The sequence below is a fragment of the Canis aureus genome, chromosome 28 (genome assembly GCF_053574225.1).
Source record: "Canis aureus isolate CA01 chromosome 28, VMU_Caureus_v.1.0, whole genome shotgun sequence".
NCBI classification, from domain to species: domain Eukaryota; kingdom Metazoa; phylum Chordata; class Mammalia; order Carnivora; family Canidae; genus Canis; species Canis aureus.
Window position 1 is genome coordinate 12,396,741 of NC_135638.1, and position 27,098 is coordinate 12,423,838.

Genomic DNA, 27,098 nt, shown 5'->3' on the forward strand with positions numbered 1-27,098 from the left:
GTCTCACCTCTGCCTTCCAACTCTTTATCCAACCTGGAATCATACAGGAAGATTTGGAGGATAGTTTAACTTATCTAGGTTGAACCTATACACAAAACAAAAGATTTGGACTCTTAAAAAATGTGGCACTGGGTTTCATAAATTTATCCTAATAGAGGAAATAAGGCATTGGGTTTCAACAATAATAAAATAGATTGTGATATGCCACATGCTATTAGAATCTTATATCAGTGTCATATGCCATTAAAGATCATCAGTTTCTTTTTGAGTTCTAGAGACAGATTTTTTTTTAGATTGAATTTATTTATATCTTGTTTTTTCTAGTGTCAACTTATGGTATTTTCATCCACAAGCCCCTTACCTTGGGGTGTGTGTGTGTGTGTGTGTGTGTGTAAATAGCAACAGCTAAAACTAGAGAAAGATAGGTTAACTCTATGGCTGAAATCTGACTTTTACAACGCTTATGAGAAAATTGCTTTAATATATATTCATAACTTCCTGATATCTGGAAGTCACTGCAAACTCATCCATAAAGGACAAGGACAAGGACGCAGACTTCACAGTGAGCCATTCATGGTAAAGTCCTGCTGACTAAAAGGAATAGGGCTTTTCTTTTCTCCTAACTTATTACCAGCCAAGGCAACAATGGCTCAGCCTTGAAATCAAGCTTGGGAAATTAAATGCCTTAGTGCCAATAATTGGGATGCGTTTGGAAATTTGGAATGTGAATTACCAGAGTTGAACTGTTCTTAATAGCATTTAAGCATTTTTTTAACTCCCCTGATATCACTACAAAATTACTTACCTAAAACTATAATTTAAAAATCACTCCCTTCCTAGGCAGATTCCAAATAAAATTTGGTAACAGGTTTATTGAACATTTTGAACTCAGTAGGGCACAAACACAAAAATCAATTAGTGCATTCTAAGTGTCTATAATGTGCTAAACTCCATAGGAGGCAGGGCAGGTTCTATGAAAATGAGTTAGGCATGACCCTAGGCCCAGAGACTTTAAACTTGGTAGAGAAAATAAAACCATGAGTTGCTGGAATTGTAATATAAAGTAGAACATATATGTGACAAGACTTAAAATCTTACATCCAAGCTACCATATGACTTTAAACACCATTAACTTCTTTTTGAGTTCAGAAGAGAGGAGTTGTTAGAGGTTGAATTTATTATACTCTTTCAAATATTGATTTGTGGTCATTTTATCAAATAAAAAGAAAGCACATAGATTTACTAAAAGGAGACTGTTTCTGAATAGCAGCATTACAAACTGGCATCTTAAAGGATGTGCAAGTAATTTAACAATTCATTTGCTGAAACCTTTTGGCTAACTAACCTGGATAAATTTTATTTTTTAAACATCAAAGGAATTTAAGCCTAATAGTGGGATAACCAATTAATAATGGATGGCAGTCAATATTTCTAATGCAGTGGCTGTCAATATTTTAATATAGTTTTTTTTAATTTTGTAAAATTTATTATATTTAGACTACTTACAAAAAGGATTGTTAACATAATTCTGTATATTTCTCGTGTAACATATCATGGAAGCCTTTCTTCTTCCTCCAAATTGACTATTTTCTGAATAACTTAATTTTCAACTATTGATATTATTTTGTGATTACTTATGTACTTTGAGAATCATGAGCAGATGAGTCTCTTATCTTTCCAGACTATATGTGTTACCTTTTAGCAATTAAATTATGTAACTCTGTGATCAAATTATAGTTTTAATTATTCATTTTTCACTCTACCTCAGTTTACCTGTTTAAAATAAAAAGAATTACATAATATCATCTTTATATGATGATCAGAAAAATATGTAAACTACTGCAAAGAATTAAAGGGCAAACTATATTTCTGGAAACAAAATCTTCTCTTTGGAAGATTCTCAGGAGATTTAGAATAAATTGTCACTTTAACAAGAAAAAAAGCAATAAAAACAAGAGCAACTAACAAAGCAATTTGGATCAAGCTTTAAAAACCAAAATCTAACAAAAAAATATCAAAATAAAGCTCTATATAGTTAACTTTTTCCAGAGATGTGATTATAATACAATGGATATTGTTTTCATAAATGTTACATATGAAATTTAAAATATCGTATGTAAAACTATTTTAATAGATTTTACATGCCTTCCAATTTTTGAAAAAGATTTTATTTATTTATTCATGAGCGACAGAGAGAGAGAGAGAGAGAGGCAGAGAGAGAGAGAGGCAGACGGAGAAGCAGGCTCCATGCAGGGAGCCTGACATGGGACTTGATCCAGAGTCTCCAGGATCACACCCCGGGCTGCAGGTGGCGCTAAACTGCTGTGCCACTAGGGCTGCCCCGCCTTCCAATTTTTATATTATTTTATTTATTAATATATACAGGCATCATTTTGACTTATTTTTTGCACAGAAACAACATTCTGTAATTTACTCCTGATTTCTATGATTTTAATTACAATATTTAAAATAGAATATTTATTTAAAATATTTAAAAATATTATTTATTTCTATAAGTCTTACTTTCCACTTTTTATTTTTTTAAAGTAATCTCTATGCCCAACATGGGGCTTAAACTCAACTCCAAGATCAAGAGTCCCATGCTCTACCAACTTAGCCAGGTAGATGCCCCTATATAAGTCTTAAAGTGTTTGTGTATACATATGTGTGTAATGTTATAGAATATGTCAGCTGAACATCAGTGATTATTAGTGTCATTATGATTACCATCAATTTCATTACACTGCTTTGTCCTAAATACAGGGAGATGCATTATTTGGAGGCTTGAAGCCTAAAGGCAGATTTTGCTAGCGAAAGATGAGTTCTGAATATTATCACAGCTGTTATTTGCATTCATTTTCTGTAGGTTCCTAAATGTTGCTACTGGGGAGCAATAAAAGGGAAGTGTTTAATATTGCTTAGTTTTTGCATTGTTCCTAGGAAGACATGGGCTTAAAATCTGCATCTCCATCTCTGAATGTGGAAGCTTGGGAAGTTGTTACAAACTAGATCTAAACACTATACTGGACGAATTTTTGCAAGAATATAAAGATAATCCATTAATTCATCTGACACACAGAAATGTTTAAAAAACAGAACTCTTTTAGTTATTTTATTTAAGTTTTAATTTAAATTCCAGTTAGTTACCATATCGTGCAATATTACTTTCAGGGGTACAATATAGTGATTCAATATTTTCATACAACACTCTGTACCCATCACAGTTGCACTCCTTAATCCCTCTTTTATCCATCTCCCCTGCCCACCCTCTTTCTGGTAACCATTAGCTTCTTCTCTATAGCTTTATAGTTAATAGTTGATTTCTTATTTTTCCTTTATTATTATTATTTTTTTAAGAGAACGTGGCACAGAAGGAGAGAGAGAATCTTAAACAGACTCCATTCCCAGCCTGGAGCCTGATGTGGAGTTTGATCTGATGACCCTGAGATCATCACTTGAGCTAAAATCAAGAGTTGGACTCTTATCTGACTGAGCCATTCAAGTGCCCCTGAAATTACTCATTTTTTTAAGTCAATTTCCTTATTGATCTTCAGAAGAGTCCAATCACCTTTAAGTATAGGTGCTATATTAATTCTCCTTTCGTAAGTAATAGAAAAGATATAGGTTGTTATCAGCAACAATATCACCTATAGAAGGTGATTCTATCACCTATAGAAACTTCATAGGTCTAAATTTTCTTGCAGTTTTATCTGAATTAGCCGGAAAAGTGAAAAATAAAAGAAAGATAATAATTCTGTACATGTTGCTATTCTTTTATCTTGATTCTGAGACAGCTGTTATATGTAATCACTGACCAATCAGCGCCTTACTATGGGTCTTCAAATCTAAAAGAAATGTCATATTCAGTGAACTATCTGAAATTAAAGTCATTGATGTATAGCATTAATTATGCTGCTAACAAATAATTTAGTTAATTTAATACCAACATTTATTATAATCTTGTATCTTTGGTTTACTCTGGAAATGCTAAGTGTTATTACTGATCATAAATTACTATCTAAAAGAATTTCTAAACTGATTTTATAAGAAGTGTTGATTGTTATATTTCTCATAAGAAACCATTTTTTCCATTCTTGTGTTTTAAGAATATAGCACTTTAAAACAGATGTAATAAATCTGAAAACAAAACTGATTCTTTTCACATTATGACTTGCATGTTCAAGCCTTAAGGAAAAGTTCTCAGTTAATAAAATATCTTCCCTTTAAGCACCAAAGATACTTTACAAGTACTCTCATTAAATATTATATTACCCTTGTGTGGAAGATGATGGGTATTATGATGACATTTCTTTTAAGATAAAAAATAAAATCCAGTCAAAGGGATTCTAAATGATGCATTCTTCTCAGACTACAGGTCAGGGTTAGAATTAAGATAAACTTCATTTACTTCCAGTTTGTTTTGTTTTGTTTCAGTCCATTTAACTCTTGACACCTTGTAATTTGGTTATTGACCCATAATTTTCTGGTATAATTGTTTTTAGTAATTTTTATCCCCCCAAATGATCATGAAAAAATAAAATAAAGCTAAATAAAAATAAACCCTTTATTTTGATGTACTATGGATGAACTTCATACTGTTTGTGAATACAGATTTAAATGATGGGTTATATACGTAACAAAACTTTTATTGTAGTTTAATTTTTTTTCAAGAAAATATGTTCCAAGTTACCATGCTAACATCACAATGAAGTAGTAATTGTAATCTACAGCATTGGTCATGAGAACTATTGTTTAGTTTACTCAGCAGCTATGAATAGGGAGGAGGATTTTTAATTTGAACATTACATGAAACAAAGAAGGAATCAGTTAATAATGGCTTTGGTTTCAGGCTTTCTTGGGACACATTTATATGATATTTCATACTTTAAAGGGCTTAAACAAAGGTACAAATAATACTACTATTTTCTAAGAGTAGTGGGTACTTACAGAGCATTCAGTCCCACAATTTTTTAGATTGAAATAATGGCAAGTATAGTGTAAGTACACTTTTTGAGTCATTTATCAGTCCAAGGCTGCACAATACTATAAAGTCCTTGACATGAAATACTATCAAGGAACTTGTACAGATATACCTATATGACAGGTAAACAAAATTCATCAGGTTTTATATATATTTCTTGATCTGGCTTCTGAAGGTTCAGATTAATGTGCTGTTTATATTGATGTTTCTGAACTAAGGAATAAAAACAAACTTTGCTGCTCTTAGGATATAAAACTAAAAAAAAAAACACACAAAAACCCTTTAACCTTTACTTTCTAAATAATTTATCAAAAATGTTGATGTTAATACTGAGCTTTTCATGTGATCTCAGAACACTTAAATTCTATTATATTGGGTTTATTAATGTGGTCCTGCCTCTCTGCACTGTGATTTCAGTAAAATGGGAGACCACCAAAGTACTCAGTGACATAGATTTTAATGTTATTTTATCAAATGCCATTAGCAAGTCCCTGGATGATTTTTAACAATTTTATTTAGTTATTCATGAGAGACACAGAAATAGAGGGAAAGGCAGAGACACAGGCAGAGGAAGAAGTAGGCTCCATGAAGGGAACCTGATGCGAGACTGGATCCCAGGACTCCAGGATCTATGCCTTGGGTGGAAGGCAGGCGCTAAACCCCTGAGCCACCCAGGGATCCCGATTGGTTTGATAATCAAAATTACACCTAATAGTTTAACATCCTAGTTGCTAGCAAGAGTATACGTTTGCTAGTAAAGTTCTAATAATAAACATTCAGAACTTTTTAAAAAAACATTTTATTTATTTATTCATGAGAGACACAGAGAGAGAGGCAGAGACACAGGCAGAGGGAGAAGCAGGCTCCATGCAAGGAGCCTGATGCAGGACTCCACCCCAGAACCCTCGGGAGCATACCGAGCCGAAGGCAGATGCGCAACCACTGAGCCACCCAACTGCCCCCATTCAGAACTTTTCTAGAATGCTTATTTTAGAAAGTATTTTTCCTTTTTCTCAAATTCACCATTACTATTTGTCTCTCTCAGATTTGTCCCAGAGAATAGGGTCAAAGAATTCAAAATCTTTTCTCTTACACTTCAGGTCTGCAGTATTTTAGTAAAGCAAATATAAGGTATCAGCAATCGAGATTGTATATATATATTCTCACCAATTTAATTTCCATTAGAAAGTAAAAGTTGATAAGTATGATCTTTTTAAAAATATATATAATATATAGATACATATATATGCATATATATATAAATATGGATATAAAAACATAACACTCTAGCAACCTAGTTAAGTTTCAAGAATTTGCATTTTCTTGACTGATACTGAATTTGAGCACCATCTATATTGCCCATTTATTTAATGGGTTATGGTCTTTTTCTCATGAACATGTAACGTTCTTCATATATTACAATTATCTTTGCCTCTTGCCTTATGATTACTTCCAATGTCATCTCTAACGTGCCCTATGTTTATATCTTTTGCCAGACAAAATTCATACATTTCCAATGTTAATGCCCAGTGTTAGAGACCACTAATTGTGCTGCCTTGCTGTGAATTACAGTTCCCAAAACAGCTTCCCAAAAGAGTTGTTGGTAAAGCAGTATTTCTCAAAATAGTCCATTAACTCATTTCCTTTGCTAAAAACATAATAATATTTTTAATGCAAGTTTGAGCATGATGATCTATTTTAAAATCCTTCAATGGCTTTTCATTGTTATTATGAAGGCTCAAATTCATAACTGTTCACGAATTCTGACTCGATCTGCTCCCCAGATAATGCTCCAGCTTCTCACAGAACTCTTTTCTTTACTCTCTGGTCTATCACCTGCTCTCCTCCCCTCAGAGCCTTTTCTCCCAACTCCCTTACTTAGGCTTCCAACTTAAATACCACTTTCTCAAAGAAAACTTATAGTCCCTCTCAAACTTGGACAAGTACTTCACTCAACTCTCTCAGAACACTCTCCCCCTTAAGACTTTATCTCTCATCCCAAATGGAATTGTCTAATTATTCATGCAATATCTTTTAGTGATTTTGTTTCTTTTATACTATATGTATAAGGAAGGGCAGGAACATCATCTGTATTGTGCATTCCTGAATCTCTTCTGCTAGCATGAAATTTAGCACATGGTCACTATTCAATGGAATAAATAAAGGGATATTCAATGTTATGCAACAGGAAGACCAATCAGATTAAGGAGTGTACTGCAGGAATGTTGAAGAGACTTAATATTCAAACTTGCATTTTGGCTTTCAAAGGAAAGGGCTTGGGCAGCCCCGATGGCCCAGCGGTTTGGCACAGCTTTCAGCCTGGGGTGTGATCCTGGAGAATCGGAATCGAGTCCCATATCGGGCTCCCTGCGTGGAGCCTGCTTCTCCCTCTGCCTGTGTCTCTGCCTTTCTCTCTCTCTCTCTCTGTCATGATTAAATAAGTAAAATCTTACAAAAAAAAAAAAAAAAAAAAGGAAAGGGCTATAGTGTAAGCCTACATTTCTTTGACTGCAAGTCCGAAAGCCAAAAATGAAATAAAAACTGCTTTGCCATAACTGACTTGATAGTAAGATCTGGCCTTAACTGAGGTGAATCAATCTATAGGCTTTATTTGTCTCACATAAAGTGTGAATATCCACACACAGAGGAACAAAACTGTCTCATATATAGTATATGAACTGCATTCCCTTTCAAAAATCAAAGAAAAATATCTTAATTTTAACTAACTCACCTCAATGCCCGAGAGTTTTAGTTATGGTGTTTTGAGCCTGTACATAGAATTGTGTAACCTTGTTTACACTGTCATTTTTTTCCCCAACCATTCATCTTAATATTTCCAAGAAGTGCTCCAGGTAATAAATTTTAAAGAACTTAAAAAACTGAAGGATAATGTGTGGGGATGGAAGACAGGTGGGCAGGGTTGAAACAGGACTGGGTTCCTTCAACCGCAACTCCTCAATCAGGGAGGTGGGTAGAATTAACCTTTTCACACTAGGTGGCCTAACATTCTGCCTCTATACTTTGATGGAGATCCTTTTGTTTTTATTCTTTGTGAGTTCTGATAGGCTGTTCATCAATAACACCATTTTCTTGTATTATACTACATTTACTTTACTTGAAATATTTTCAGGAGTATTTCTAAGGGAAAATGTGGAATATGAATCAGTAACAGCTAGGTTTCACCACTTACCTTCAGAAGCTATTTAATACAGTAATCTGATTTTCTAACCTGGTATATAGGCTTTTGAGAGTCATTATTAATCTAACATAAATAATAGATATTCTATTGATAAGGTTATCTTTCCTTTACAAATATCTTCTCTGTCCCAACTTTTTGACAGATGCACTGAATTCTATATTTCTTTATTGTTTTCAGCCAAAAAATATAATAGGTATTATCTCCATGTTTACAGATAAGGAAATTAAAAGTCAGAAAGACTAGCTAACTGATTTTCTGAAGGTTCCAACTTCAGTTGGAACAGAGAATATTGTAACTTCAAGAGCTATCTCACCTAAAAATACAATTTTTTTCCAATATTAGAAAATGATAAAAATACTACTTAAATATTAGAAAATACAAGTGAGTCTAGTTCCAAAATCTGTTAACAACAAATGGCAACATTCACCTCTATCAAATAGTTCCATAAAGAAAATATTTTAGCCAGAAAATATGCCGTAATGCACCTATTATCACATCCCATAGTAGACTCAGAGCTCAGTGACAAGATATCTAATTTAAGACACAAGAGTATAAACAGAAATGATCCATAGGTAATGCTATAGATGATGGGCTCTAGAGTCAGTCAGATTACATGGATTTCAGCTCTGCATTTGCTATTCACCACCACTGCAAATTGGTGAAATTAATGTTTTGTTCCCTTACCTGTACACTGGGGGTAGTAACTGTCTCTATGACACAGGCTTGTTCTTAGGATTAAATGAAACAAGGAAAATGCTTAAAACCATGATTAACACCTAGAAGTATTAGCCACATTGTTAGCTTTGGTGAATTTGTAGTCACTTAAAATAAGTGCAGTATCCATGAATATCTATTAAAGCAATACCATTTACTTAATCTGAATCCTTCTAATGTAAATGCAAAACTAGTAAGGTCATAGAGATTTATTTATGGCAATTATTTGCCATAATTATTGTGTATTGAATATTTTCATTAATAAAACATCCTTATCACATTTTAAATGACCATTAACCAAGGACTAATATGTATACACAAGGAAAAAACATATCCAGATATAAAAAAAATTCACTTGATTTCATAAATGAAAAAAACCTATACATCTGATTTAGTAACCTTTATATTCATGTCCTGATGAAAAAAGCATTTGTTTATTCTTGCAATTATTTCGAATCATATGGAATACTAGGTCCAAATATCTTCAGTTAAATGGAGTAAAGTAGAAGCAACATGGACATTTAACTGAACATCATACAGTGTTTGGCTATGGTTTGAAATCAGCTTATCAAAAGTTTCTTATGTCTTTGAACATTCTGTCCATAGTGGTATGATTCACACAAACTTTGATGCATACTTATATTTAGATGAAGTTCAGTATTCTGCTATTTAGCAAAGACCTGTAAGTTCTTTGAAATTTGCCTTGTTCAGAAAATGATGCTATTCATCATCAACATCATTATGTTGAAGGATCACTGGGAATAAGTGATGTTACTAAATGCTACTAGATTTAAAAGGTAGTTTTAAAAGGGGCTCTGCCCTTGAAATGACTGTATTTCAGTATCCTTTTCATTAAATTTAAGATTATTGTCCATGGCAAAGGGAAAAAATGTTGGATCATAACACAATATTTAGGTTAATTTATTTTAATCCTTCTCAAAGAAACCTTGACCTTGTTTTCATATCTAATTTCAAAAAAATGTTCAAAAAACATTTTCTTAATATAGGACATAAATCTAGAACAAACTCAGATGATAACCTCAGACAAATCAATTCACCTCCCTGAGCTGCAGTTACCTCAGCTTAAATAAAAATTTATTTAATCAACCATTTGTCTTTCTTCATTTTTTAATTAATTTCTTCCCTCATTTATAAATATCTGAGTAGTTATAAGGTACCATGCACTTCTAGAATTCTGGGATACTTGACAGAAAAAAAGATACCTGATGCTTTCATTCTATTGGGGATAATAATAATATCAAATTGATATTAACTTAATACAGAGCAGATAAGGTATAAGTATGGAGAATAATCTATCTCTGCCCCCAACCCCAATACTTTTCTTTCTTGGTTTTCTGATAGTTTTCTTCATCCAAACTTTTACATTTGTGATTGGATTTAGTTCTTTATGTACTCGAGCCAAGGAACTGTCTTCTAGCTCACGTTTTTAGTCAGCACTTGAATAAATAAAGTAATGAATGATGCAGAGAAGGTATTCAATTCTAAGACTGAAAATCGGATTCTGTCCAAACAAGAACACATGCAAGAATGATATATATTCACCTATCAAACCAGTATACTCTCTGTGTAATTTTTGATAGAGTCTAAAACAAAAAGGGATGAATTCCAAAGTCTGATTTATGCTACACCATTAAAGACTCACTCTTTATTTTGTCAATAGATGGTATTTTATATCAGACACCAAATTTAACAAGAATGTGTTTCTTCTCACGATGGTATAGAATATTTGAGCAGCAGTCTTGTCTGCAATTTGGAATTCAACACTGAGTAGGTGAAATATCCTCTTTCAGATAAACTGATATATTTATCAATATATATTTAATTGTGATTATTTAAAAGATTAAAATGGTGCCAACTTATCAGGATAATTTTATTATGATGCGTGCTTCAGTGCATCCATCGTTACTTTCCCTTTGAAAAAGAAAGCCATATACTATACTAACAGGCAAAATTTAATTAAAAATGGTGAGTTAGAGGGACACCTGGGTGGCTCAGCGGTTGAGCCGGGATGTGATCCCAGGGTCCTGGTATCGAATCCCACATCAGGCTCCCTGCAGGGAACCTACTTTTCCCTCTGCCTATGTCTCTGCCTTTATTTTTTTAAAGGTTTTATTTATTTATTCAATAAAATCTTTAAAAAGATAGTGAATTATAAAATATGCAATAAATTATGAGCTTTATAAGACTAACCCTTGGTTTCACTGGTTATCTTTATACCTGTTCTATTCTCTACCTTATTTTGTGTGTTCTATTCTTGCCTATCTTCATATTTATTTTCTTCTGCTAGCTTTGGGTTTAGTTTGCTTTTCTTTTTCTAGTTTCTTGAGGGGTAGTCAGATTACTGATTTGAGATCTTTTTTTTTAATATAGGCATTTATGGTTATAAATTTCTCTGAACAGGGATCCCTGGGTGGCACAGCGGTTTGGCGCCTGCCTTTGGCCCAGGGCGCAATCCTGGCGACCCAGGATCGAATCCTACGTCGGGCTCCCGGTGCATGGAGCCTGCTTCTCCCTCTGCCTGTGTCTCTGCCTCTCTCTCTCTCTCTCTCTCTGACTATCATAAATAATAAATTAAAAAAGAAAAAAAAAAGAAAAAAAGAAAAATTTCTCTGAACACACACACACCTGTACTCCATGCTACAAGTGTTGGTATGCTATGTGTTCATTTGCTTTCATTTTCATTTCATTTTCCATTTTTACTTGTGATTTCTTCATTGACCCACCACTGGGTAGGTAAAAATATACTGTTTATTTTCTACATATTTGAGAATTTTCCAGTAATCCTTTCGTTTTCATTTCTATTATCCTGTTGTGGTAAGAGAAGATATTTTGAATGATGTTTACCTTTTTAAATCTATTGAGACTTGTGCTGTGTCATATATGATCCATTCTGGAGAATGTCTTGTGTGCAAGTGAGAACAATGTATACTCAGCTGCTTAGGTGGAGAGTTCTATATATGCCTGCTAGGTATAGCTGCTTTATGGTGCTGTTCAAGTCCTCTATTTTTACTGATCCTCTGTCTATGCATTCTCTCCATTACTGAAAGTGGCTTATTGTTCCACTTATTGTGGAACTACTTCTCCCTTTAATTCTGTCAAATGTTTACTTCATGTATTTTGAAATTCTGTTATTTGTGCATATTGTAATTAGTATACTATTTGATAAAGTGATCCTTTTATCTATATGTAACATTATTTTTTTGTCTTTGTAACAGTACAGTCATCCCAAATCTCATTTTGTTACTATTTGCATGAAATATCTTTTTCTATTCTTTCATTTTCAAGCCATTTGTGCCTTTTTTGTAGTGAATTTAATTCACTTCTCACTATATAAATAAAGATCTATTATTTTGTGGTTTTATTGTACTTAACATTCTAAATTCATTACAATCTAGTTCAGTTTGATACCAATTTAACTTCAATAGCATACAAAAATGCTACTTCCATATAGCTCCACCATAACTCGCTTCATACCTTTGTTGTATAAACTTATCTGAATAACATTTTGTGGACAATAGTACATATTAGTAATTATTTTCATTCCTTTGTCTTTTAAATCTTATAATAAATTAAAAGTAGAGTTATAAACCAAAAATACAATATTGGTATTTATGTTTTTCCATTACTTACCTTTATCAGAGATCCTTGAATTACTAACTAGTGTCTAGAGTCCTATCATTTCAACCAAAAGGACTCTATTTAGCATTTTATTTAAGGCAGATCTAGTGATAATTAACTCCTTCAGCTTTTATTTATCTCAAAATATCTTAATCTCTCCCTCAAATTTGAAGGACAGTTTTATAAGTTAGAGAATTCTGGGATAGCAGATTTTTCGTTGTCTTCTTTTAGCACTTTCAATATGTCATGCACTATCTTCTGGCTTCCATACTCTGATGAGAAATCAGCTGTTAATCTTTCTGAGGTTCCCCTTATATATGATGAGTCAATTCTCTCTTGCTTTCATGATTGAAGGCAATAGTAGTCCATTTATTTCAGGACTTTCAATATTATTTTTTGTAAAGACTGTATTCCTTACCATGTATGGACAATGAAATCTCTGTTTCTTAGATTTTGTGCAGCTAGCATTTTGCCAGAGATTTCCTTGAGCATCAGGAACTAAAGATAACAAAACAAACAAACAAATAACACCTCATCCAGCTTTTGCAGACTGGCTGAGTGCCCAGACACTCCTTCAACATTTAGCCAGGCTTACACTGAGCTTAGAAATCAGATAAAGGTGAAATATTAGTGTTCTCAGGTACTTTTTGAGAATGTCTCTTGCTATGAACAAGCGCATGAACTTCCAAACTCTACCATGTAAAACAGTGCTTCGAATGTTCTAATTCCTCAAAGAAATACTTCCCAGCTTTTGCTTCTGGGCCTTAGGCAATCAAAGCATACTACAACCTTTTGTCCCAGGCATCTGTGAGTTGTCATTCCATTTGCAATGTTTCCAAGTGATTCTCACCATTTTTCTGGCCCAACGTCTGAGTTGGATGAAACAGAGACAAATGCCTTGTGTTAGTTTTCTATATAGGTTAGAAGAGATACATGCAATAATTTGTGGAAAGAGTGTGCTCTGCTTCTTCTGGAACCAGGGAAGAGGGTTCTGCACTGGGAAAGCAGGCTTCTTTCTTCAAGACTGGAGGGAGCATGGCAAAGCCAAGTAAAAACACCACAAAGCTTTCCTGCTATTTTGAAGTTGCTTTTTTTCTTTTTTCTTTATAAGATTTTATTTGTTTATTCACAAGAGACACAGAAAGAGAAGCAGACATAGGCAGAGGAAGAAGCAGACTCTCTGCAGGGAGCCCAATGCGGGACTCGATCCCAGGACTCCGAGATCACGACCTGAGACCCTGAAGTTGCTTTTTCTCTTAATTCATTATTCAGTTGGTTGCTCTGCACTTTTGGCCATTTTCCAGAGTTCTGCAAAGGTGCCCCGAATAATTTTTGCTTACTTTTCAATGTTTCTGTGAGGGAGATGAGAGCTTAGAGCTGCCTACTCCACCATTTGGCTGGCACAATATTTTATTTTTAAGAAGAAAAGCTGAGCAGGAAAAAAACACGGGAGACTCTAGCATTAGAAGGCAGCTCCAGCCAGAAGGCACGGTGACAGTCAGCTCAGCACATATGACTTGCTCAAATGTGTTCTTAAGACCAAATATGGTACATTGTACTTTAAGACAATATTATGGATTTTAGGGGAGAGTAAATTAACGTTACTTTTGGATTCTGTTTGTCCATTACTCTGAGTAAATTAGCCTGGTATAAATTCTGTCCTAGCGATACAAACTTTATTTTGATTATGTTGATGGGCTAAAGACTATCTGTGAATTATTTAATCCAATAATTCGTTTCCTGCATGTACTTAGTCTGATATATTCTGTTTGCCCCTCAGATTTACCCTACACTTGGGTCTCTGACGATTAACTTGTATAAACTACATCAAAGGAGGTACTCTGGCTCCTGGTTACATTTAGTCAATAGGGAAGTCCTTCTGAAGACCCAAGGGAACAGATAGTAGAAATTTATTCCCTTGCTCCTTTACTTTCAGTTTAGCTCTGTCCCTCAACCAAATGAAATTTTAGTTTCCAAGTTAGCCTTCTCTACTTCCTTTTGAGGTTCCAGAAATGCTCTCTTCCCAAGCTCAACAGAAAGAGCCAGGGCGGAAAACAACCACTCTTAGTAGCCTGAGAGCTCTGGCTTTCTTATGTAGTTTTCTTATAACTTGCCTACTTTATATTAAGTCCCTTTATTAAACCCTCCTTCAATTATCCTAATTTTAACTTGCTGTCCAGCTGAGACCATGACTGATAAACATACTGAATACAAGTCTTTGAAACTTAATATTTCAATTATCCATAAAGATAGCTTCAGGAATAAAAACATCTTTTTTGTCAAAAAAGATAAATACCCAGCTTTCATTTTAGGAGAGCCTTATAAAGTTGTTTAGTAACAAAATGATAAAATGCATTCTAAACCTCACCATGACTACCATGACTATACATCCTCTATCTCCCTAAATGCAAATGCATCTAATTAAACATTTATATTTATAGCTACACTGTAATTATATTATCCATAGCTGTATCTGCTGATTTAACAAGATATACTATACACTGCTAGCATATTAAGAATTATATCAAATTAATAAAATAATTGCATTTTCCTAGTTGAATAGTATATAGAAATACCTGTAGAATATACTTTGTGTAAATGATATCATACTTTTAAACAGTAATAAAAATCTATTAAACAAATATAGATTCAGGCATGTGGAATATTGCTTCTCAATTAAAATAAGAAGAAAGAAACAACTTCATCCTACGCTACGTTTTTTTAAGGTCACATAAGTTTATCTCACTTTAATTAGAATTTGAGATCCAATTTCAGGGTATATTTGGCAAGTTTAAAATCATACTTAAAATAAAATGAATATTTGAAAAATATCTTGAGATAATCATCTTAAAGTGTGTAAAATAAGATACAAGATTGTAACTGACAATTGTAATGTTATTTTATTTAAAGTAACTAGGGATTGGGTGCCTGGGTGACTCACTAGGTTGAACATCTAACTCTTGATTTCATCTCAGGTCATGATCTCAGGGTTATGAGATTAAGCTCTGCATCCAGCTCCCAGTTCATCCAAAAGTCTGCTAGAGATTCTCTCCCTCTCTCCCACTGGCTCTCCTCCTTCAAACATGCATGCACTTTCTCTCTCTCTCAAATAAAGAAATAAATCTTTAAAAGAATAAATTAAATAAAATAAGGATAAGCTGACTGATAAAATAAGGACAAATAAAAGTAATGAGCCAAGGAATAAAAACTAACATAATGTGGGTTTAAACAGTGTCTGAAAATAAATTGTAAGCTTAATGATAACTATTAAGACTCGTAATCATATAGAAGAATTAGCTAATAAAACTTGAGAAGGATACATGTCCAAGTGGAGTTCAGAAAACTGATCATTCTAAATTTTTCTGGGGTGTTTCTTGTATTTTATTTCACAGATTACAGATTTCTGAACTGGGTAACATATGCTTAAATTTTACTGACAAAAATAGGCACTGGTTGAAACGTAACAAAATATTAAAGTTTCAACTCACATTCTGAGTTCTCATTAATTATTTTTCTCTGGCATCCTTCACAATGGATTCCCGCTTCCATTTTGGCAGTGTCTTTGGTAGGCCTGTAATTACAGCTATTCAGAAGCATGTGTAACTCCCCTGTAAGGTAGAAGTTTCCTTATGGGAAGAACCTAACTCAATTATCTTTGCTTGGCCCAGCACTGAACACATGCTTTGTACAGAGAAAGCAATTGAGAAATTGTTAAATTGAAACATCATGTTGCTAAAAGAGTAAAAAATAATCATAAAATAAAGACATCAAATCTATTATTTTTGGAATATTTCACCATTTATTTAATATCCCTATCACTTGCCAGAAATAGAACTGACCTACTGGTACATGAGAGAGAACAGTGGGTTTAAAATAAAATGACAGATGGTAATTCCTCCTCGACTAGTATATCATTCAAAAAATGTAGATAAATCATAGTATTTGATTTGCTGAGATGAAATTCCTTTACTTCTAAAATTAAGGAATCCAAAATTAGAATGTGACTGAATATTCGCAAGACATTTGCTTTGTGAGCAACATATATATAAGGTAACATATATTAATGAATGTGAATCAATTCATAACATTTTAATTCAAATACATGCACGTTGAGGTCATATTTTACAGGTTTGTGGTAATATTATGACCTATGTATTTGCATGCTTAGCATATATTACATGATACTGTTGACATTGCTAAAGTTAAAATCTTGACCAAAATACAAATACATGAATCTGATTAAACTGCATGAAAGCAGTATGTGTATCTAAATGTTGGGTATATAGGGAGACCTGGGTAACTCAGTGGTTGAGCATCTGCCTTTGGTTCAGGGTGTGATCCCAGGGTCCTGGGATCAAGTCCTGAATCGGGCTCCCCACGGGGAGCCTGCTTCTACCTCTGCCTGTGTCTCTGCCTCTCTCTCCATGTCTCTCATGAATAAACAAAATCTTTAAAAGAAATAAATATTGGGTATATATATCAGAATTAAAAATGAATTGTTTTAACTTGCTTTAATGGAATTCATTTTTAATAGATAATCTAGAGGTACTTCCAATACTGATTCCTCTTATCAAGGGTAGTACATAGAGAACTTATACGTACTAAAAACACTGAAAAACCTGTTTTGACTATCCTTCACAAAGACTGAATTTTCAATATGAATTTTAAAAATCAAGGTTTTGTTTTTTAAGAACCTACATTTTGTATATTTAACATCTAGTTTCCCTTTATTCTTCAAACACGAACATACATTGCTTTCAATAACCACTTAGTAATATCCTAAATTAAAAGGGGATACAAGTAACTATTACATATTCCATATACTATTTATAGTATATTCTTCTCCTAGTGTCTGCCTTCTAGGACAGACAGCAATAATGTATGTACCTCAGAATTTACAGCTGGAACCCCAATTGTTCTTACCAGAAGTTAAATTTTCTCTGTTTGAGGAGACTTGTCATCTCTGAGTAAAATAACAACAGAATGATTTTGGGGGGATGGTCAGGCTAAGTTTTTATTTGTTGTTTACCAAGTGTGTTCTATGTTTGATGAAATAGATAATAAATACTGTTCTTACCCTCTCCATATCTGTTTGCCTCATATTAGAAAAAGAGGGATCTCAGAATATTGTGAAAAGGCTTTAAAATTATTTCCTCAATATTCTTGAAGAAAACTAGTCTTTAAATTTTTAAGCCTGCTAATAATATGTTTGTCTTAGTCCATTTGGGCTGCTATAACAGAAATGCCACAGTCTGAGTGGCTTTATAAGTAACATAAGTTAATTTCTCACAGTTCTGGAGGCTGGTAATTCCAAGATCGAGGCACCAGCAGATTCAGTATCTGGTGAGAGCCCACTTCTGGTTCATAGGCAGCTGTCTTCTCTCTGTGTCTTCACATAGCACAAAAGGCAAGGGAGCTCTCTGAAATCTCTTTCATAAGGGCACTAATCTCATTTCTGAAGGCTCCATCCTCATGAACTAATCACCTCCCAAAGTTCCAATACCATTAAACTGGGAGTTATCATTGACATAGTAATTTTGAGGGAACACAAGCATTCAGTCTATAGCAATATTTTAAAAGTACAGCATATTTTTTAGGAAAAATCTCTTTAAGTAATATAAATTATTTTTGTGGAAAACAAAGAGCGGCTTCAAAAAGTGATCATTTACCTCTACAGTGAACACTGGACTTCCTGCTGAAGACCTCTTGCCTTTCTCCATTTGTGTGTGTCAGTGAGCAATTTTAAATGAGATAAAATCTAGTTCATATAAAAATACCACACTGAGCTCAAAGACCTATCAAGGCTGGATGAAATTCAAGTGCCAGTATCTAATAAGAGGACGGGATATCAAGCTAGCAGGTGAACTGCAGCCAAAGAGCTAATTGCCTGGGCACTGGAAGAATTGATCCTGTATTACTCCAAAGAGCCTAGAATACAGGAAGGACACAAGGAACAGAACACTAGTTCACTTGTTAGAAAAATAATCCTTTTATGGTTTGGGCAATTTAAACTCCCCTGTAATGGGAATTCTTTTTTTAATATAGGTGTCATAAAATACTTTCAGATGTTCACTGGCATCTACAGAACTCCTTTAAAACTATTTTAGGTTCACTAGATGCGAAGTAGATAAATCAGTACATAGAGTGCATGGGTCAAAACACATTTCTTGAACTATAAAAATGGGATTTTAACCAAAAGTATTAAACATCAAAGACTATTATTCTGCATTCACAGAGTGATTCAACAGATATATAGCTATATTATACAATATCTATGAAGGACTAGTGAGATGATGCTTTATTCTCATATATCTAAAATAGAGTCATGGCTAATTTACACAGCCATAAGCTTTCTTATAAATATGGACAAAAATTACCAGATCATGTAATATTGTTTAATCACTGTGCTGTATTCTATAAAAGCGCAGATGCATAAAATAGATACTGGATTTTGTCTTCGCTGCTAATACATATCATTTACATTAATTCCTCTGAGATATTATAAGTAGTTGTTCTGAAGGCATCTTGAATTTTTAAAAGCATTATGCGTAAAAGAACCAAACAATTAAAACAGCCTGAAACTCACTTCAATAGCAAAAGTTGCAGACTTAATTCTCTCCGATGTCTAAAAGTTGTGAATTTAATTTAGTTAAACCACTGATCCACTTAATTTTTTCCCCAAAAAATGATAGGTAGCTTTAGTTGAACTGAACAAATACCCACTTAATTCATCCAAAACCATAGCCTATAAAAGAATTTATCTATTATTTATACATTTTCAGGAAAAAGAAGTAAATGCATGTCATTCATTGAGATGTAGGAAGATTGCTCCCTGTTACAGGCCTAATAGGGGTTTGGAGGAACTTTGAACCTACAGTGGAGTACAGCACAGGAAAAAAAAAAAGATAATTCAACCCTTTAAGATGTCTTCTACTTAAGTTTGCTATATATCTAAATGTGTCTTTTAAGTGCCTGCTGCCTTCATAAGCATCACCAGAGCCTCTCACACACTCCACAGTCAGAAGGGGACTTCCCTGGACACTCAGGGCTTCGTGGGCTCTTTCACTCATTAAAAGTCCATAGGCTTCTCTAGTGGCAGCAGATTCTTCTCAAATATTTCAGCTTAAAAATGCCCTTAACCTTAAAGCTCTTCAATGATTACTTATAAAAATCTAGAGTACTTAAAGAGAAGCTACTAGTATTTGTCTTTCATTAGGGCTTTACCTCTTTCTAATGTCCATATCTACTGGCCTGGTCTCTAGACTATTTTTCAATCCTTTATTTCCAGTATGCTCTGCTTAAAATTACTGTGGACACTTCAGGAACATTGTTGGGCACTAAATGCTTTCTTATAAGCCACAAGGATCTTTAGAGAAAGGTTCCAAAGAGGTTTGTTGGCAGTTTCATAATAGAGAGTAAGTCATCTGGACTGTTCATCTGTTAAATGAATCCCTCAAGTTATTCACAGACACTAAGAGACAGCATCTCAGCCCACATTTCAGTTCCTCTCACTCTGGCACATGACTTCTCTGTTGTTACTCAGGTGCTAGCTTCAGCAGAGACTGCTCAAGATCCCACCCATCACAGACATCCAGCTCCTTCACTCTCCCTGGATGTGGTTATGCCTCACTCTAGGATCAAGACTCCTTTGAAGGAGCCAGGTAGTATCATCTGGAAGAAGAGCGCACCTTATGCCTCATAGAACAACTCTTTAAAAAAAAAGAGTGAGACTGGTATACAAATGATTTCCCATTCTCTCCTCTGCCTATTTCTAGAGATGCAGTAGTTTCCTTTGCTTCTGTGAAGACTTCTTGTGAGATCGACCACTAGCTAACCTGTTCAGAAGCTGTGGCCAGTTCCATAATGCACTCCCTTAAATATATGCTCTTTGTCTTCCCTGTCTTCCCTTTAGAACTCTAAAGTTCTCTTCTCTCCTGCTTCCCTGGTATTGTGCCCCCTACTGAAGTGTTAGCACCTAAGTTTTGGCATGGGCTAAAAAGTGCACCCAAACAGTAAGTTATTTTTTAAATACATCTGCAATTTATTTATAGATTATATAATATATACTACTACACTCAATGAAAAGTATAAAATATACATAAATACTATGTGGATTTCACATTCCAATCTCTTTCGGTCCTTTTACTCAAGCCATTCTCAAGGTTTGGTTTCAATACATCATGTCCTAATATGTATATTATAGCTTATGATATGACTTGTACATTTCAGCTAATGGGAAGGAAATGAGAAGGAAATGATCAACACAACTCTTCTCATAAGCATGAATCAGAAGTCGTATACAAACCTTTCTCTCATGTCCCGTAACCAACACTTAGTCATAATGCTGTATCTAGATGCAAGAGAGATTTTAAAATTCAGTCTTCCGATGCATATACTGGCAGCTAATCTTTGAAAGCACCAAAAATACACAATGAGGAAGACATCCTCTTTAATAAATGGTATTGGAGAAACTGGATATCTCCACATGAGGAAGGAAGGAAGGAAGGAAGGAAGGAAGGAAGGAAGGAAGGAAGGAAGAAAGAAATCAAACCAATATCTTACACCATACACAAAAATCAACTCAAAATGGATGAGACTTAAATGTAAGATTGGAAGCTATAAGACTCCTAGAAGAAATTATACAGAAAAAGCTCTTTGATATTGGTCTTGGCACAATTTTTGGATATGATACCATAACCAAAGCAAAGTAAACAAGTGGGACTACATCATGTTAAAAAGCTTCTGCACAACTACTGATGTAAATGTAAACTGGTACAGTCACTGTGGAAAATGGTATGGAGGTTCTTCAAAAAACTAACATAGAAATAGCATTTAATCCAATAATTCCAATACTGAGTATTGGATAAATAAAAACACTAGTTTGAAAAGATATATGAACCTCCATGTTTATTGCAGTATTATTTACAACAGCCAAAATATAGAAGCAGCCTAAAGGTCCATTGGTAGACAAACAGGTAAGGAAGATGTGTATACACACACACACACACACAGGGGAATATTACATAGCTATAAAAAAATGATGACATCTTGTCATTATGACATGAATGAATCTACAATTATTATGCTAAGTAAAATAAGTCAAATCAAGAGAAATAAATACCACATGATTTCACTCATACGTGGAACCTAAAAGACAAAACAAGTGAATAAACAAACAAAACGCAAAATTAGTCATAAATACAGAGGAAAAACTGATGGTTGTCAGTGGATGGACGTGGGGAGAGGTGGGCAAAATAGGGGAGTAGGAGATACAAGCTTCCAGTAATAGAATGAATTAAGTCACTGAAATAAAAGGTACAGCATAAGGAATATAATCAATGATACTATAATGTACATATGTACATGTTAGTGGGAATGTAAATAGGCACAACTATTATGGAAAACAGTAGCTAAATTTTTCAAAAAATTAAAAATAGAACTACCATATGATCTAGCAATCCCACTTCTGGATATTAGTCAAAGGAATTAAAACCAGCAACTCAAAGAGATATCTGTACTCCTTTGTTCATTATAGCATTATTCAAAGAAGGCAAGACATGGAAACAACCTAAACGTCTATGAACAGATAAACCAATAAGGAAAATTAAGTATATATACACAGACAATGGAATATTATCCAGCCTTAAATAAAAAAGGAAATCCTGCCATTTGTGACAATATGGATGGTTCTGGAGGACATCCTTCTAACTAAAATAACTCAGGCAAAAAAAGATAAATACTGTATGCTCCCAGATATATATGGAATCTGAAATAGTTATAACCATAGAAGCAGAGAGTATAATGGTAGATAGCAGGATGTGGGAAGTGAGAGAAATGGAGAGGCATTGGTCAAGGGATACAAGTTTCAGTTATATAAGATGAAGTTTTGGAGACCTACTGCACATAGCATAGTGACTGTAGGTAACAATACTGTACCCTATACTTGAAATTTGGTAAGGGAGTATATCCTAGGTATTCTTACCACATACACACACACACACACACACACACACACACACACGTATGTGAAGTGGCAGATTTGCTAACTAGCTTGATTGTGGTGATTATTTCAGAATGTATATGAATATCATTCAAATCATCAATTTGTAAACCTTACCTATATACAACAACAACAAAAAAGCAATCTTTAGTTGAGAGAAGACATGCCCAGGTGAAATGTATAAATTCTTTTAATATTAAGTGAAAGAAAGTGAAATTATTATAAAGAAACTAAGTACCTCTACCATAATCTCCACCAACAACCCTTACACATACATATATTTTCCCAAGGGATTCCAACCTAAGTCCTATCAAGTACCTGTGTCCACTTCAGAATCCAGGATTTCTGGTCCTTATGTCTGGTCTTGATGTGGTTTCTTGTGGTCTGATAACCTACAAACAAACAAAAAAGGTAACTACAATGATTATTTCCAATGATTATTATACGTAATGAATAACACACAGTCAATGGTCCCAAACAGTTATAAAATCTTCCTGGCAGTCAAAACTGTGTGCTTTGACAATGGAGAAAGTGCCTTGGTGAACATATCTTCCATAAACTTGTTCTGCTGTTTGCAAGTAATGTCTAAACCATTTGTCTTTGCTCTCTGAACATTAATTTTATAAAACAGATTGGAAAACAAATCCCCCAATAAGAGTACCAGTGAATTGTGGAATGTGTTATAAATTATTCTGAATGAGAAAGGGGAAAAGGATCATTAGGGAAACACTGGTTCTTCCAAATCCTTTGGAAAGCACTATAAAACAGAGTAGAAATTAAAAAAAAGAAAATTCTGAAAGCTAGTTCCTTTCAAAGAAGTTAATCTAAAATTTATTTCTGTATTTCATTTTTAAACTTTCTCTTGCCCCAAATCAGGCAATATCAACATCATTTAAAGATTATACAATAACAAATAATTTCTCTATATATTACAAAAAAGAATTTAGAAACAATATATTATATTATATATATTAGAAAAATATATTTTCCATATATTAGAACTTATTATATATAAATATATGTTATAAAACATATATATTATATATTAGAAAATAGTAGAAAAACGACTTTAGAAAAACTCCATATATTAGAAAAAAGAATTTAGAAACAATTACATAAAGATTCTATACAAATAGCAAAAATATATAAAAACTACACAATGAAGGAGTGCCTGTGTGGCTCAGTTGGTTAAGCATCCAACTCTAGGTTTCAGTGTGGGTTGTAAGTGATCTTGGGATTGTGGGACCAGCCCCAGAACCACTCCACACTCAGCACAGTTTTCTTGAGGTTCTCTCCTCTGTCCCTCCCTCTGCTCATACTCTCGCTCTCTCTCTCTCTCACTGTCACTCAAATAAATAAATAAATAAATAAATCTTGAAAACTGTATGTTAGTAAATTGAACACCAATAAAAAATAAAAAAACAAAAAAACAAAAAAACAAAGTCTTTGAAAAAAAAAAAGAAAAGAAAACTACAAAATCTAACTGAAACACGTACAAAGCCATAAATAAGTTGGAGGATATTTTTGGCATGTAGAAACAGCGATGGAGCAATATACATATCAAATTTTTCCAAATTAAACCATGTTCAAACAATCACAATCATAACAGTATTTCTATGGGCCTGTCCAATGACATTTATAAAAATTCATCTCGAAACAAAAATTCTAGAAGTATCTAGAAGCAAACCTACTTGAAGAAATTTTTGAAAAATATGGAAATAAATACCTTTGCAGTTAAGGCCAAAAATGTACAAAAGAGGTTGAAGGCTCAAAAGAACAGATCTTAGTTGCAGAACATTAGGCTAACAAGGATGGGTGATTAATCAATTTTTTTTTCCTGACACATGGAAAATAATTAGTCATCTGTGATTTAGCAGAAAATGCATAAACACCAGATGCTTCTATCCTGTGGTACACCATACAAATAATGTTCTTTATTAAAATACCTTAAATGGAATTAAAGAATTTAGCAAGGTGATTCTATCTTTAAATTAAAATTTTAAAAATTCCTGCCTGTAACAGTAGCATTTTTGAATTAATATGGATAGATTAATTCACTGTTTTACACCATTCAGTTTTGAAAAGACTATTAATAGTTAATTCTTAGTGATCTATTTTTATTATGTCTTTAATATATCTTATATTTAAGGTGTTTCAATGATATAATATGAAGAGCCTTGAGAATAAAAATATGTAGACTATAGATTTGCCTGAAAGCAAATTCATTGACTTCAAATCAAAAAAGAACTTTGAGTTTACAATGTCATATATTTAAGATCTGTATCTACTAATACAGACAAATCAATTAGATAGTATTAGAGTGATATATTCAAATATGATTCTCAAATGATATACCACCTCTTACGAATGTGGTTTATGTATAATAATATATCACTGCCACCATCATCATTAATGTTTTGAGGCACATCTCTTACCTTTCCTAAAGTCCAAAAGCAGCTCATTGCTCAACAGTAATTATGACAATCTGCCCCATATTACTGATTAACTTACATATTGTATTCTTTTATCTTTTGAATAATATTTGCTAAATGCAAAAATATATGCAACATACAAGTAATTAATTGTTGAACTAAAAAAAAATAAGGAACACTTGGGAGTACATCATTTAAACACAAACCATAAGAGACTCTTAATTATAAGAAACAAACTGAGGGGAAAAAGGATGGGGTAACTGGATGATGGGCATTAAGGAGGGCACAGGATGTAATGAGAATGGGTATTATATAAAACTGATGAATCACTGAACTCTACCTTTGAAACTAGTAATACACTATATGTTAATTAACTGAATTTAAATTTAAAAATATAAAAATAAATAAAGGTAGAACAACAACAAAAAAAGACATTCAAATAAAAAATGGAAATGACACTCTGTGCCCTTCAAAAGTATAAAGCATTTAACAAGTCAAACAGGATTGGATGATATGAAGTCTTTTTATAATGGTATCTGTTAAGACATAATTGTATTACAACTTGCAGTTCACATATTCATTTAAATAAACACCAAAAAATGTTTAAGATAAATGAAAAAAAAAGCCATTATCTAAAACAATAAGCTTCTTAGCTTTAGTTGTTTTTAAGCTTTATAATAATTGTGCATAGATTCTGTGGTGTTTCAAGATTTACATCTTTACTCCATTATGTTTTCATGATTCATATATATTACTGCATATTGTGGCAGTTCACTTATTTTTTCACCCATATTTAATGACTTTATTGATATACAATGGACATATTTAAGTTCTACAATTTGCTAAGCTTTGACATATGGACATATCCCTGGAATTAACACCTCACTGTGATAGAACAGGAATGACTCTCAGAGGTCTGACCCAAGAATCATGGAGAACAATGGCCTATGAAGTTGCTCCTAGGAAGAGTGCTGGAGCTCAGATCAAGCTAACCCAACTCCAGTGTAGTAGAACCTAGCATCCCTCATGCAGCTGGATTTTATAACTACTACAGACTAGAACTATATACTTCCAATTCTTTCCCTTTGTAGATGGCAGCGTCTCTAGAAGATAAATAATAAAACCATTGTCCATTAGTTATGTGGAAAGCAGATAACTTATCTTTTAATTTTATAGGTCTCCTGATCAATAAGAGTAACTTCCAAGAAAACCCATTTGGACTTGATGATAGTCAAGTCTTTAAGCTTGATACTATAATTGGATGATTTGTCTGTGTACCTTAAAAGACAGTAAAATTTTTAATTTCTTTCATATTGCAGTTAGGAGAAAAATGAGTATTCAGGATCTAAGAAATGACTATGGTATACTGAGTGCTTTAATGGCCCCAGTTGCTATCTCCCCACTTCCTTGTCCTTTATCCTCTAATTGTGCAGTTTCCCTTGGTTTTCTATACTTCTTTGCATTTATACTCAGGTAACATGCTGTAAGGTGCTAGATTCCTAAAGGAAGGGACTCTCTTTAGCAAAGCCAAACTGTCCTGGCAGAGGTACCCTTGCCATGCAGTCCTGAATTCAACACTCTGGCAAACTTTAAGTGATACAATACACTACATACAAAAAGAAAACAAACAAGTTTCAGGAAAAAAAATGCAGAAAAACATTTTCAGGAACTTAGGATAAGTAAAGAATTCCTGAACAGGTAATAATTTATACTAATCATTAAAGAAGTAACTGATAAATTGGACATTAGAATTAAAAACTTTCATTCATCACAGAACACAATAAGATAGTGAAAAAGCAAGCCACAGCCTGGGAGAAGCTATTTACCTGGGAGAAGATATTTTAATCTCTTCATTTATCAATAAAATGCAATAAAAATTAAAAGTACAAAGAAATGTCACCAGAAGGACCAGAAACAACAACAACAACAAAAATTAGTCAATACTAAGTTTTGACAGGGATCTGGAGCAATGCTGATAATGGTTGGTGGGATAATAAACAGAACCAATCATTTTAGAAAACTGTTTTTCATGATTTATCTAAAATAATCATTGCATACTCCATGACACAGAAATCCCCTCTCTTAGTTATATACACATATGAAATTCATACTTCTGTGTGAATTAGATATGTA

General features: G+C 33.5%; 1 protein-coding gene across 9 annotated transcripts in view; it reads right to left on the bottom strand.

Annotated features, from left to right (window-relative positions):
* The window catches only part of LOC144300414 (zinc finger protein 385C-like), a 453,807-nt gene that overhangs the window by 206,992 nt on the left and 219,717 nt on the right, over window positions 1-27,098 (bottom strand). For 6 of the 9 annotated variants that reach the window (XR_013367033.1, XR_013367031.1, XR_013367034.1 and 3 more), the window contains one exon: window positions 22,852-22,925. Coding sequence is in view for 5 of the 9 variants with exons in the window: in XM_077876426.1 (XP_077732552.1) it covers window positions 22,852-22,925 (74 nt within the window). In the remaining 4 variants the exon portion in view is untranslated. Of the gene's footprint in view, window positions 1-17,735; window positions 17,923-22,851; window positions 22,926-27,098 lie in introns of those variants that run through there. The other 3 variants (XM_077876421.1, XM_077876423.1, XM_077876422.1) reach the window with 3 other exon arrangements.